Source organism: Carassius auratus, chromosome 31 (assembly GCF_003368295.1).
Source record: "Carassius auratus strain Wakin chromosome 31, ASM336829v1, whole genome shotgun sequence".
Lineage (NCBI taxonomy): Eukaryota > Metazoa > Chordata > Actinopteri > Cypriniformes > Cyprinidae > Carassius > Carassius auratus.
The window spans coordinates 13,499,363-13,513,822 of record NC_039273.1 but is presented as its reverse complement, the minus strand read 5'-3'; the positions used below and the strand labels follow the sequence as shown (position 1 = coordinate 13,513,822).

At 37.6% G+C, this 14,460-nt stretch overlaps 1 protein-coding gene across 4 annotated transcripts in view; it reads right to left on the bottom strand.

The window, feature by feature from the left end:
• Positions 1-45: 45 nt before the first annotated feature.
• Positions 46-14,460, bottom strand: part of LOC113050589 (PEX5-related protein-like) — a 35,554-nt gene continuing 21,139 nt past the window's right edge. The window contains exons 8-14 of one of the 4 annotated variants that reach the window (XM_026213720.1): positions 11,089-11,205; positions 10,653-10,796; positions 9,831-9,901; positions 5,597-5,797; positions 3,931-4,096; positions 3,197-3,354; positions 46-2,715 (exon numbers count right to left, since the gene is read on the bottom strand). In XM_026213720.1, the coding sequence (XP_026069505.1) occupies positions 2,514-2,715; positions 3,197-3,354; positions 3,931-4,096; positions 5,597-5,797; positions 9,831-9,901; positions 10,653-10,796; positions 11,089-11,205 (1,059 nt within the window). In that variant the 3' untranslated portion in view covers positions 46-2,513. The remainder of the gene's footprint in view (positions 2,716-3,196; positions 3,355-3,930; positions 4,097-5,596; positions 5,798-9,830; positions 9,902-10,652; positions 10,797-11,088; positions 11,206-14,460) is intronic. The other 3 variants (XM_026213718.1, XM_026213717.1, XM_026213721.1) reach the window with 3 other exon arrangements.

The following is a 14,460-nucleotide window of genomic DNA, read 5'->3' as shown; positions in this document are numbered from 1 at the left end:
TGTGCCTTTTTCATGTTTGGTGATGCTAGATTGCAATGCAAACAGAAGATTTCAACCGTGGAACCAAAAAATAACAGATAAATGTGCTCATGGAAATAATTTTTTAACAACAGCAACAACAAGGCAAACGAACTCTATTCCAATACTTTATTTTAAAAGATAACTTTTGTTTATGCATCTATCTGTTAAATATCGGGCCAGAGTTAATAAAGCCTCTGGCAAACATTCAGAAAGTCTGCATGTACAAATTCAGAAACACAGCTCTGAATGATGCATAACGATGTATATTTAAGTCTCTATTTCTAAAGGCTTTATTAAATCTGGCTATTGCAATAGTTATATAAGTGACTATAAAGAAGGTCTTGTTGAGATTACTCACTGCACTGCAAAAACTGCTTGTTTGTAGATATTTTACAGTTAATATGCTGTATTCTTTAGATCAATATACATTTTGAAATGCAAAATATTGTGATACCAGTGATATACATTATATATAAGTCATAGAAATTAAGTGTATAGATTAAAATAGGCATGTCAAGGTCATGCATATAAATAAATCTACAGCATTCAAAAATAATTCTATTCGGCATGCGATCGTACATCAGGAGTAATTCTGGAGCATGAATTCATCTAGACCATCACCTGAGATTGTACAAAGTTCTAGAAAAGGGAAGGTTTGGCCACAGGCTTCTAACGTAACGACTACAAAGCACGAGCCTGTTCTAACTGTATAGTTGAGCAAATACAGGACTTTCCAAATAGTTTCGGATACAGAATAATAAAATAAATACATAGAGCGGTAATTAAATATTGTTACAATTAATAAATTAATAACACTTGATGGGTGCTTTGCATGCTTTTTCATTGATATAGTTATTTTAACAAATTAATTCTTGAACTAAGTGGGAATAATAAAAGCACATGATGCTACAAATAAAAACTTGGCTGGATCAGGGAGACTTTCAAATAAGAAACATTTCCAGATACATTTGTAAATGGCATTTTCATTTTAAAACAGTCCATACACTCTGGTGTTTTCAGGCATGTTCCAATAGTTTATCATCTCACTGAAATGTCAGAAAATGCTGGAAAACTGTTCATGTTAGCCATTGACTTACATGGTAGAGGAAAAAATTTGGTTACCAACATTATTTGAAATATCTTCTTTTGTGCTAAACAGAAGAAAGGAACTCATCCATGTCTGGAACAACTTGAGGTTGAGTGCATTTTTCATTTTTGAGAGAAGTACCCCTTTAAATCATCTTATGCGTAAAACATAGGTATCTATAAATACAATAGGCGTCACATGGCTAAACGTCTCATCATTTTCGAGTACGTCTGTCTTCACAATTCACCTTACAGCACAAAAACTTAATTTCAATTTTATCCACTCTGAGAGCATCTTCCAAACGTTCTGTTTTCACAGCACAAAAACACCACCTCAGTGTAGACAGAAGGAAAAATATGCATTTTTAAATGTATCTGGATTAATGTAGACGTTGCTTAAAATTAAAATAGACCATCTACAGGGTACTACCAGATCTTCTACCTTCTACCTAGCAGTTTTCACACAAAAAAGGACAACACAAATAGAGCCTGCTTTAGGCTTTTCTTCTGCTTCCAGCTGCAAGAAGAAAAAAATGTATAGGATTGCATAGCATTTTAAAATGTAGGACTTTTTTGAAACACATATGCATCATTAAGCACTTTCGTGTTCACACTGATGAGCAAAATAAAACATCATGGAGGCTGGAGATGAACCATAACAAGTAAAATGAGTAGCAAAATACTAGGGTATAAAACTGGGAGGCTCACAAATAGTTTGGCTTATATTTTGGGCAGCTTTCTAGTTTTCCTGTCAAATCCAGGCTGATGATTGTGGCAAAAGGGGCAGTATATCTTAAATCCCGAATGCATCGAATTTTGTAAAATAATCAGTGTAACATTTCGTTGATGTAGTATGTTTTACAAAATGACCTTGATGGAACGTAGACTTCTACATCAAGAGGTCAAAGTATGGCAAGGAATGGCTTTCAGCTGATATCACATCGACAACATCTTCATCATTTCTTTTACATGCAAGATAAGTAAGGCTTTTTAATCTGGTCTCCAAGCTCCAGGAAATAAAGGGGATGATGCAGCAGGTTGAACTAAGTGCCACCAAAATCTATAACAACCCCACCCTCTCAAATAAAAAGTGCAATCGAACCAATACATGAAGTCTACGCAGTACAGTACATGTCTAATCGAATCACTAATGTGAAGTCCTCGAATATTCCAACGGTTCCCCACTGTTACATTACAGGTCTAGCTGATATTTTCTCTAAGGCATACTTGTACAATCTTCCCCTGGCATTGTGCTCTTTAGGGTAATCATAAACTGATGTGCAAGTCTATTAAAACAGTATAATTTAGCACTCAGTTTTAAGGAATGCTCAAAAGGTGCTCTGTGAAACAAAGGTTCTTCTCATTAAGGGCTTTGGATATTTGCCATGGTTCAAGGGTATCCCCGCTCACATATCCAGATTAAAAGCTCTCATGAGTAAGTCCAGGTCTCCTAAATTAGCAGCTTGAAAGAGCTCCGGCTGGTCCAGCATGGACAGTGCTATCCGCAGGGCCGCCCAGATGTTTCCAGACATGACCTGGTGCGACAGCTGCCGACTCCTGCTCTTCCTCTGCAGACCAAGAGCTGTCAGGAAATTACTGGCTGCCTCCCTGGAATAAATCATAAAAAAGGGTGTTTCTACAAAAGTGGGCTCTTTTGGCCCTGTGGGCATTCAGAAAACACCCCCCACCCCATTTGTCCATCTGTAACTTTCAAACTTCAGGCTCATACAGTATTTTCAGAATTAAATTGTAATTAATTGAATAGTATTTTTAATGATGGAGTTTTATTTTAAAGATTCAAATTCTGAGTGTGGGCCAAGAGTAAAATAATCTACATACAAACACACTTGAGAAGCAGCACAAATACTTTTGAAGCCATTTAGCGTGACCCTCATAACAAACAAAAAAGCCAACCCCTGGGGTCACAAAATGGCAGTAGTTGAAGGAACACCCATAAATCAAGGAATAAATGTTTCCTTATTATGTTGCATTTCTTATGATAGACCCTCAAGATCAAAGAATCCAAACAAGAAGTCGGGGGATATATTTTACATATTTTTCAGGGCAAGGCCGACTCTCTGTCACAAACCTGTGAGCGCCCATGTTAATGCAGCTGATGCCGAGGTTGTAACGCGAGCGGATGAAGCCGGGCTGCAGCTCCAGGGCTCTGGTATAGGCCTCCACAGCCTCCTCGCTGCGATCTCCATTAGCCAGCGTCGCCCCCAGCCGATTCCACAGCAGGTAGTCCTTTACACACCAACGGCACAGTGTCATGGATCAAAACAATTATTGCTCTACGCTTGAAAGATTTTTTAAAACCATTAAGATGTGATCTGCTCTCTTTCTTTTAGGGATAAAATATGATCTTTAAGTACAGTGACACTGAATAAAGCAGAGGTACAAAGAAGTCGCCTAGTTCCTAATGTCACAAGGAGCCTGGTATCAGAGTTTCACTTCTACATTGCCATTATCTTTCATCGTATTCACGCTCTGAGCCCCCCAGCATGCAAGCAGACATTACCAAGTCAAGCAGATGGGGAGGATTTTCGATTGAGTGTAAATGCAGTCTACACAGGGGGACAGAACTTGGCTTAGCAAGCATCAATTGTCGACAAGGTGACCCACAGGGTTCTGGAGTCAGCACTCTTGAATTGTAAAGCTCCCCTCAAATTTCAAATGAACTGTTTCAAAGATTTTGTAGACAGTTTTTATTAAGTCCCAGTGACTTTTTCTCTCTCTTTCCATTGCCATCTACTTTTTATGGAGCGTTTCTGTATGATTTAGCCCCAGTTTGTCAGTCGAGTACACTGAGGAAGGATTTACCTCCGGCCGCACTGACAGTGCAGCGTTGAAGGCTTCCACAGCTTTGTTGAACTCTGAGCTGAGGTTATACAACACTCCCAACCCTGTCTGTAGGTCTGGGTCGATAGTGTCCGAGTTGTGCTGGGCAGCTTCCAGGTACAGCTCCTTCACCTCAGGCAGCAGGGGGCTGGAGATAAAGATAGAGAGGATACATGTATGTAGCCCTTCAGGGATGTCCCTACCAGCAACATCATCAAAATGTGTCATTTAATAGCTAAGAAAAAGAGAGAGGGGATCTCTAGACATTTATTCTTTTGGTACCAAAAATATTCCATTTAGCAGGGTTTGGAGACTGAGTGCAAACATGATGGGGAAAGTAGGAATGGGTGTTAACAAGGGTTCAGTACATTTAGTCACAAAACAATTAAGTTGACAAAATCTTTAAAATACATGACCACCATCCTCTTGAGGCAACAGTAAAAGTAAAAAGTCTTTGTGTACAAGAATAAAGGTTTGCAGGACATAAAAAAAAAAAGAAGTTTGATGTAGACTTTTTTTTTATATGTTTGATGTTTTAGAAATAAAATGTTACCTTTTTAATTTTTTGAATTAAAATGGGAATTGGGGGAAGGGTTAATGGGTGTTGGCAAAAAAAATTATAAATAAAAACAATAATAATAATTGAGCACTATACGTAATTGATAATAATTAGCATCAAATCAGCATATTAAATTAAACTTTGCCAAATTATATTAAAAATAGTTATTTTAACTTATTTATTCAGTGTTATTTTTAAGCCTTATTTTTAAATGTTGTTATTTTAAATTGTAATAATATTTCACAATATTAATGTATTTTTCATCAAATAAATGCAACCTTGGTGAGCATAAGAGACTTATTGTAAACACATAAAACTTATACATACATTAAAACAATTAATATGCATTGAACAAAATTATAAATGCAACACTTTTGTTTTGCCCCCATTTTTCAAGAGCTTAACTCAAAGATGTAACCTTTTATTGTGGCACCTGTGCAATAATCATGCTGTCTGATCAGCATCTTGATATGCCACACCTGTGAGGTGGATGGATTATCTCGCCAAAGGAGAAGTGCTCACTAACACAGATTTAGACAGATTTGTGAACGATATTTGAGAGAAATATGCCCTTTGTGTACGTAGAAAAAGTCTTAGACCTTTGAGTTCAGCTCATGAAAAATGGGGGCAAAAACAAAAGGGTTGCATTTATAATTTTGTTCAGTGTATATACAGTATAAATATTTACTTTATTATTTAAATGATTATTAAAATAAATTATATAAAATTGTCTCTGTTTGTTTCAAATGATACAGCAAACATTCAATATTAATAAAACATTTTTAGTATTAAGACAAAAGCATGAATCACGCCTGTGGTCACTCTGTTAGAGAACCTGTTTGAATGTGAAGGAAACCTCTTACATCCACAAAAAATGACCTATTGGTTAAAAGTAACTGTAAAAATTACCAAAACGTAAAGTCAGTTCTGAAAGCTTAGCATGGTTTATGTTCAAACCATTTGTCTGTAAATATTTTTTTTTTCTATAGTAATGACATTCATTTTTATTTTTATTTTTTGTACTTAAATATCACATTTTGAGACAGCTGTATAATCTACACATGGCACTGCATTCATTTGTAATCGTACCAGCCTGTTGTGGAGGAGGGTCTCCGTGAACCAGGTGAGCTCTGCAGGTGTGTGCGGCTCTTCAGAAGATGCTTGTATTTGGGGTTGTGCCTTAACCAGCTCAGCAGTGCCTCGGCCGCTTCCTGCCTCATGCCCGTGTTGGTCAGGCTCACTGCCAGGGCCATGAGGGCCTGGAGGTTGTTGGGGTGGAGCTCCAGACACCTGCACACACATACAACAGGGAAGCATCTAAAGAACCTCTGCTTTTGATGGACACTAATTAGCTGTCTGCCATCATAATGAGAGGCAGATGGTTCCTGATTAGTGCTGGTTTTAATTCATGGTTGAATACTTGTGTCATCTCATGTGTCTGCACGGAGACCATGTAAATATATGGCAGAAAACTAAGATAAACCATTTGCCCAGTTTCTGATGGAAGCTGTGTTCCCTGTTTAACAAGCTTAAGAAAAAACATGCAAGGGTGAGATCTGGATATTGTTTATTACTGTACATTGGCTACACTCAGGCACGTGCACAGGTAGGGCTCAACCTGTGCAGAGCACATGCCCTTTTTGCCCTTACACTCCGAAGTGCCCTTTTTTTGGTGGTGTTTTTTTTTTTTTTTTTTTTTTTTATCAATGCTATTGGTCACCCTTTACGTCTGTCTGTCTGTTTTACAAATATTTAGCAAATGAAAGTTCTTAAAACGAGCTTGTGTAAATCTTATTCGATCCTCAAGCTGTCAGTAAGCTGATAACTCCGCCCCCTCTATATTCATTGAAACAACTGAAGTTCCACAGCAGCCGCACAGTAGACACCAGCTGAGCTGAACAAAGTTTTGCGAAGGGTAAATAAATATCTTGTTGTTTGAATAATTACTACTAAACACTATGTCTATAAAGGCTCATATTTTATTTATTTGATGTCTGACTGACTCACTGACTGAGACATGTGGGACGTCGCCTGAGAGACAGGGCTAGCATTTGCCATCTAGTCATAGCCAACACTTAAATAGCCTGTGCATACAGTTGCATTTCATCTTTAATAAAATGCTATTTTGGCCAAATGCATTTTACCACAGGAAAAACTGAGCGCTCCGTCTATATAGCTACAAAAACTAATTTGTAACCTAGAAGAAAATGTAATGTGATCCCGGCAGCGTCAGGCGCCGTCGCCGTTTTAATGACGGACAGAAAAACAATAACATTTGCACACATTCGCTGGTCAAAAACGATAAATTGATAAGTAATACAACAACATATAATTAGTTTTTACCATCGGAAAATCATAACAGGTGCGCCCCCCGCGCTGTTTCGTACTGGAACTTACACAAAGCGACGAGTGATCCTCGTCACCTGATAATAAATTTCTTTTTTGATTTATGATTGCTGATACACTTAATTTATTAACATTTAGGCTAATCATGTTATGGTATACTCTCCGCTCGTCCTCACATGTATAAAATGTTGTAAAACATTGTTTTACTACAGTAATTTAGTAGTAACAAAAAAAAAAAAAAAAAATTACAGAAGATCACTGAAATCTTTATATTTTATCATGCAGAATGTAATTCATGATTCATTCCAAGGCTTCATTTATTTGATCCAAAATACAGCAAAATCAGTAATATTGTGTAATATTTTTACAATTTTAAATAACTGTTTTCTATTTGAATATTTTAAAATGTAATTTATTTTTGTGATCAAAGCTGAATTTTCAGCATCATTACTCCAGTTCAGTACTCTTCAGTGTCACATGATCCTTCAGAAATGCTTTTCACTGCAACTGTACTTTTCACTATTTTTATTTATTTTTTCATTGCTGGCTTATTTTAGGGAAAGTTTAGTGAATAAGAGACCTTCAAGAGACCAACATCCCTGGTCCACCACAGTATCAAATTTTTGCCAGATACAAGGCTCACAGAAGGTTGCTGTTGTATTAGGTTTAAAGAAGCCCTTAAAACCCTGTTTATCTATATTATCTAATTATCTAATATTATTATTATGGTCGTTATTAATCGTGAATAAATCTAAAGCTTTTGAGACTATTATTTTGTGTTACTGAATTTGTCATGAAGATGTGACCATTTCTTCCTTTTATGCAGGCTTACTAAATAATCTTGATATATAAAGGGGGAGGGGGGGGGGTGCCCTTTTTCAGTTTCAGCACATGCCCCTCAAAAGGTCTGTGCACGGCCCTGGCTACACTTGCACATCAAAAGAATAAAAATGGAAACATAACAATGCCAATTAAAAGCCTTTTACTGGGTTGTCTTTATGACAGTCAGTAAAAAGATTTTCTCTTGCTGTCCATTGAAACAAAAGCAGTGTGCACTGCTGATGATTTATCGGCTTCATCCTTCAGAAATGTCAGTTCTAATCTGATCTGGTCTAATCAGATTAAGGTAAAAGTATACTCACCCCCTCCCAACCCCCTGCCTAAATAAGATACCGGCTGTGTCCCAATTCATATTTTTACACTATGTATTAAAAAAACTACTTCAAAAGGCAAATTCCAGTATGCATTTTTTGCAAGTTTTGCATCCTAACTTAAGTATGTGTTGAACGGTATTAATGTAGTTCTACTCGATTTCTGCTCTACTAGTTTTAATCTTGCACAGCAACTGTGTGGTCCAACCACAGATGATACACCATTTTAAAATGACATCTTAAATGATGTTAAATAATATCAGAGAGACAGACATTATAAAAGCACTCTATTCAAAAGTGATGTGGATACATGAGTGTCAGCTTTGAATGTCACTGGTGATTAACACACATAGATTGGAGTTTTCACCCTGGTCGCTCAGAGGAACATTGTATGAGATTATGGCTGGCTGTTCTATCCAAAATGAATGTAATCTCCCAAAGTCCTCTGTGCTTATGAAATGCAGTTATAATTGGATCACCGGGTTATTACAGTAGCTATTTATCTCGAGCAGGAGAGGGCACAGCAGAGAGCTTTGTCTCATTTGTTGTCACAGATAACCACAGGGAGATCTCCGATTCAAGGCCTTCTTTAGGTCTGAATGAGGATTCAAGGAATATTTGGATAAGTTATAAACAAATCTATCATTAACACATTGCTTCTGGGTAAAATGTGAGTCCTCTATCCATACTATTGCTTTCACCAGTGAAAATGTCATCTCATCTGAATCAGGAGAAAAATATGCACAGATAAAGCATTGTTTATAAGCCCAAACTGTCCAAAATAGTTCTAAACAAATATGTTAGTGGATTTTGATGTGAGAGGACCACTAACAGGGTGTGGATTTCACTGGAGGAAGCGCTATTATTATGGATTTGCGTTTTGGCCAGGAGTAACAATTTTTAAGGTAAAACGCCTTAATGATGCATTTGTTTATTACAAACAAACCTATTTTCACTTCATAAGACATTAATTGATGGACTGGAATTGTGTGGATCACTTGCGAATTATTGTGATGGTTGTTTGGACTCTCATTCTGACGGCACCCATTCACTTAAGAGGATCCATTGGTGAGCAAGTAATGTAATACTGAATTTCTCCACCTCTGTTCTGATCTCTGTTCTGTTCTACATCATGGAGTAGATTTTAATAAAATTTTCATTTTTGGGTTATTTGCTCCTTTAACTTGACTTGACATTTATGGTGAGTGTTTTAGGTTTATAACGGTACAACCAGCAACAATACATGCAGTACTAGTACAAAGCAATGCATTCTAACTTCACTTTAGTGTGATGACTCAAACTTCATGAGCCAATCAGTTCCGTGTAAAACATCTATGGCGGTGCAAAAAAATCGAATGCGATTTTCATGCGCATCTCGTCAGTAAAGGCACTCCTGTGATTAGTATTACATCTCCAGCACGTGCGTTCAGATCAGGGTTGCCAGGTTTTCAAAACAAATCCTGCCCACTTGCTTCTCAAAACTCGTCCAAAACTAGCCCAATCGCGTTTCCAGGAGGTTCCCCGATAAAAATTGCGTCCTGGGGTTAAAATACACGTTTTTGGCAGGGTTGCCTTGGTAAAATTCGCATTTTAGGGGCTAAACATCACGTTATTGGTATTGGGGGCGCTTCAACCCGCGGACATGAAAAACAACCACAGACTTGACAGACTTTGTTTTGAAAACCTGGCAATCCTGATCTGAACGCACGTGCTGGAGATATACTACTAATCACAAGAGTGCCTTTACTGATAAGATGCGCATGAAAATCGCATTTGATTTTTTGCACAGCCCTAAAACCATCATTCATGCAGGGATACTTCCTTACCTCTGGAGGGAGACAATTGCTGCCTGCTCATTCTCATTCTCTGCTTGCGTGGTTCCCAGCAGCAGCCAAGCCTGAGAAGAAAATAGGTATTGAACAATGAGCATTGGGGTTATCACCTCGACTCTAGCGAGTGCGGGAGCTACAGTGCTAACGTGGGGGGAAATTATTGATTTTCAAAGGCCTGTGGCTCAGACATAGAATACAATGTTAGTGAGGGACTCAATGGATTTGTGTTGCCATGTCTTGAAGATGATGAATCACTGGATGTACTAATATCGCTAGACAGATATTTGAAGATATTGGTTTAAGTATAATTTATTAAGTGACTGAATACAGTACAGTGAGTATAGCATACATACGCTATGATATTTCAGAAGCAAAATCTCCACGAAATGCCATTTGCTTTGTAATATTATCTGTTAAAATGTAGCTTTTATGGAGGAACAATCATTTAGAGGTGGGGTTATTCCAGGAGAAGAGGGGTAATACTCTCTGGGATATAACTGAACTATTACATCATTAAATCGTCTGGAGAAAAAAGGGAACCCTACTCAGTTACACGAGTGTTAATAGTTTGTCATTGCTCACTGTCAAGTACAATGTCTAATACAGAGCTCTCACTGAAAATTTGGCTAATCGTGCTATGATCTATAAAATGTTCAGTGCGGGCAAGAACATACCTACTGCTTATCACTGTATTTAGGAAAGGTGTGATGGTAGTCTGATTGGCAGAGCATGTAGCTTTTCTGTTTTCAAGCGGTGCAGATGTTGATTTGATGAAAGTACCTGGCTTACTGTTGTTTTATAAGCCCACTCACTCACCTCTGAATCCTGAGGGTCCTGCAGCACAGCAGCTTCCAGAAGAAGCACGGCATTAGGCAGCTCTCCCTCTCTGGACTTGCGTAATCCCTCCTCAAATGCATTTGGCCAGTCTTTAAAAGGGTTATCTGTGTGGAAGTAGTATCCCTGAGGAAGAAATAATGGACATAACAAAGTAGTGGAACATTCATGAAGATTTTGTACACTGTAAAATCTAACTAACTAACTAACTAAATAAATATCTAAAAAATAAGTCATAGTTTTACGTACTGCACAACAGCAGCAACAATAATAATAACAAATGAGTAATTACACAAAATAAATAATAATTAATGATAACAACATTTAAATAATCATTCAACATAATTATTATTATCATTATTATTAAAAATTCTAAATATATATTTTTAAATAATTCGTTAGAATTTTTCTCCTTTACCTTTTCATGAGGAGACACATTCAAGGGAATCTGTGGTTGCTCACTGTCTGTTAGCCAGTTCCTGCGAGCGAGCTCCTCCCACTCGGCCTGCATCTTATCCCAGAACTCTGTGTCTGACTGAAAGGGATTTGAGAAATGAGACAGAAAAAAAATTAAAATCAATGTTGGCACTATATGTATAATGTATGAAAACAGTTCTCCTAAAATATAAAAATGTTTTTATACATTTTTCATAAGGTTTTATAAATAATTTTGTAGTTTTTTAATTTTATTTAACTAATCATATTTTATTCAGTTCAGTAGAGTTGACCTCTTATATTACTGAATAAACCTTTTAAAGGTATATATATATATTTAAAAAAATATCTATATTAGATGAGTAACCTAATGAACGGAAACTAGCATTGTGATCAATTGCATAGATTTTGATAAAACTGTCTGTCAGATGACTGCTGTTCCACCACCTCCAACAACTTTAAAGATACTAAAATACCAAATTCATTATTTTACAGAACTTTCTCATTCACTTTCATACTGTTACAGTTTTAGTTTCCTAGTTTTGTTGTTTTTGTTCTTTTTTTTTCACAGTGTCCAGAAGAGCACTTTAGGTCAAAATGTGTTTTCTGCCTCCACAACATCAAGCTCTGGGTAAATCTTAGTCTTTAGTAGAGTTTCCCAGGTGCACCACTCTTATGAATGCCTCAAATCTGTATCAACATGCCTCTGAACTCTGTGCTCTGCAATCTGAATAATCAATCACTGTGCATGAATATTGATGGCAAGGGGAGACTTACACAGCCATGCAAGCAATCATTCAGCTCTCAGTCATATTGGAAATCTCATTTAAGGGTTTGATTAATCCAAAAAATTACTTGTTTAGCATTAGTCAGCGAACTGAGTGCACTGAAACACTTTGATTTGATGCAGAAGGTCAAAATGGTTGAAAATGATTTTGACATGTTAATAATACTAATTTGCCTTTACTCAAAAGTCTGTTACTCAAATCCTCACACATCATGTGTTATAAAATCAGACATAGCAGGAGCAGGAGCAGGACCAATCGATACAGGTCACAAGTTCCAGTATCTTCATTATGGATCATATTCCCTTGAAAAGCACTGTTCGATCTGTGTTTCAAAAGCTTTTATGGCATGATTCCCTCAGAGATTGTATTATGATGAGGGTTTTCAAAGAATGTTGTGTGACTGAAAGTTGATGAGATGTTATTTTGTTCAGTGACACATCTTTTGTTAAGGAGACAAATGGCCCTCCATGTTTTATGATGGGCAGCAGTTTCTCTAAGTGACCAGTTAAGGTAATTGGATGAACCACACTCTCTTTCCCCCCAACAGCTCAGCACAGACAGAGTCCAACTAGATAAAGGTCAGAGTTGAAGACTCATTATCTCTCATCCAAACACTGCTTGACTGAACTTTTGAATTGCCAGAACATTTGTGTTAAGGACATTGTTCACATCCAAGACATTTTCCTGAATCTAGCATATTTTTCACCACTGTTCTGTGTGTTTCTAAATGACATGGTCCTCTTTACATTAAATTTAGCAACATTACGTTTTTTAAAAAAGATTTTCACTCAGTATCATATTGTTTCAACTTACTTTCCTCTGTAGAACAGAATTTTTTTTTATTTTTGAAGACTACACTTTTTTCAACATAAAGAATGTAAATGAGGACTGGGGTCATCAAACTTCAAAATGACAATAAAGCAAAAAAGCTGGGTTGTTATTGAAAACTAAAACTATTAAAATCATTTTTGGTAACTGGAATAAAAAAAAATATAAATATTACATGAATAATTTAGAAATGTTCAAAATTAAAACTGAAACTAAAATTAAAACATTTTGGTAATGAAATGACTAAAACAAATTAAATTATATAAATGAAACCTATATAGAAATGTTTTTAAAAATTACAAAAGTTTATAACAAAATTACAATATACATTTTATTTTGTTCAAATGAAAACTAAAAAAAAGAAAAAAGAAAGAAAAAGTTCATTCAAAAGCTTTTTCAAAATATTAATAAATACTACAATAATAATACTAAAATAACACCACACAAAAAATCCCATACAATTTGCACAACATTTACCAAGTCTTCTAAGCTTGATATATCACAGTGTCTGGTTTGTGTTCCCTAGGTATCCACTAGATGTCCTCCTTCCCCACGGTGTCTGTCACTTCATGAACCACATTTCTCACGTTCTCTGCTTAAATCATTGCACCCAGCTGTCACAGGTTATAAATCATTGCACTCAGTCAATTCCCCATTAGTGTTATCTCTCCCTGTGTATTTATACGCGGTCTGTCTTAGTATGTGTCATGGAGTCCTTGTTTAATGTTAATCCGGAGTCTTGCCCTTGCCGTGTGTTTTTGTCTGTTTTAATGTTGGATTGTTATTCTGGTTTTGACCCATGCCTGGACTGTTTACCCTTTGGATTCCCCTCAAATAAAGATCATGCACACACTTGGATCTCTCTCCATGTTTCCTGTATTCCGACCGTGACAGAAGGACTCCGTCACAGCAAGATCCAGCGGTATGTCTTTTGATGTTTCCCGTTCCCCAGACAGGATGGTGGAGCGGAGAGCTAAATATTTGAAGTTGACTGCCCTCCACCAAGAGGATAATGAGGTGGGTGCCATGGCACAGGTGTTCTGGTCCCTGGCCGAGGGCATGGGATATAATGACTTGGCCCTAAAGCCCAGAGCCACTGCCCAGGATGTCCGCCGGTCCAGCGCCACTGCCCAAAATGGCCACCAATCCAGAGCCACGGCCCAAGATGGCCACCAGTCCAGAGTCATGGCACAAGATGGCTGCTTGCCCAACGCCTCTGCACAGGATGACAGCCACAGCTGACCTTTCAGAGTTGAGTGAGGTTCCTGTGGACCCTCCAGAGTCGAGTCAGGTGTTCATGGACCCTCCAGAGTCAGGGTTAGTCACCGTTGACCTTCCAGAGTCAGGGTAAGTCACCGTTGACCTTCCAGAGTCAGGGTAAGTCACCGTTGACCTTCCAGAGTCAGGGTAAGTCACCGTTGACCTTCCAGAGTCAGGGTAAGTCACCGTTGACCTTCCAGAGTCAGGGTAAGTCACCGTTGACCTTCTAGAGTCAGGGTAAGTCACCGTTGACCTTCCAGAGTCAGGGCTAGTTCCTGTTGACCTTCTAGAGTCGAGTCAAATTCCAGTTGACTATCCAGAGTCGAGTCAGGCTCCTGTTGACCATCCAGAGTCAAGTCACGTTCCAGTTGATCCTCCTGAATCAAATCAGATTCCTGTTGACTTTCCAGAGTCGAGTCAGGTGCCCGTTGACTTTCCAGAGTCGAGTCAGGTTCAGGTTGACCCTTCAGAGTCGAGTC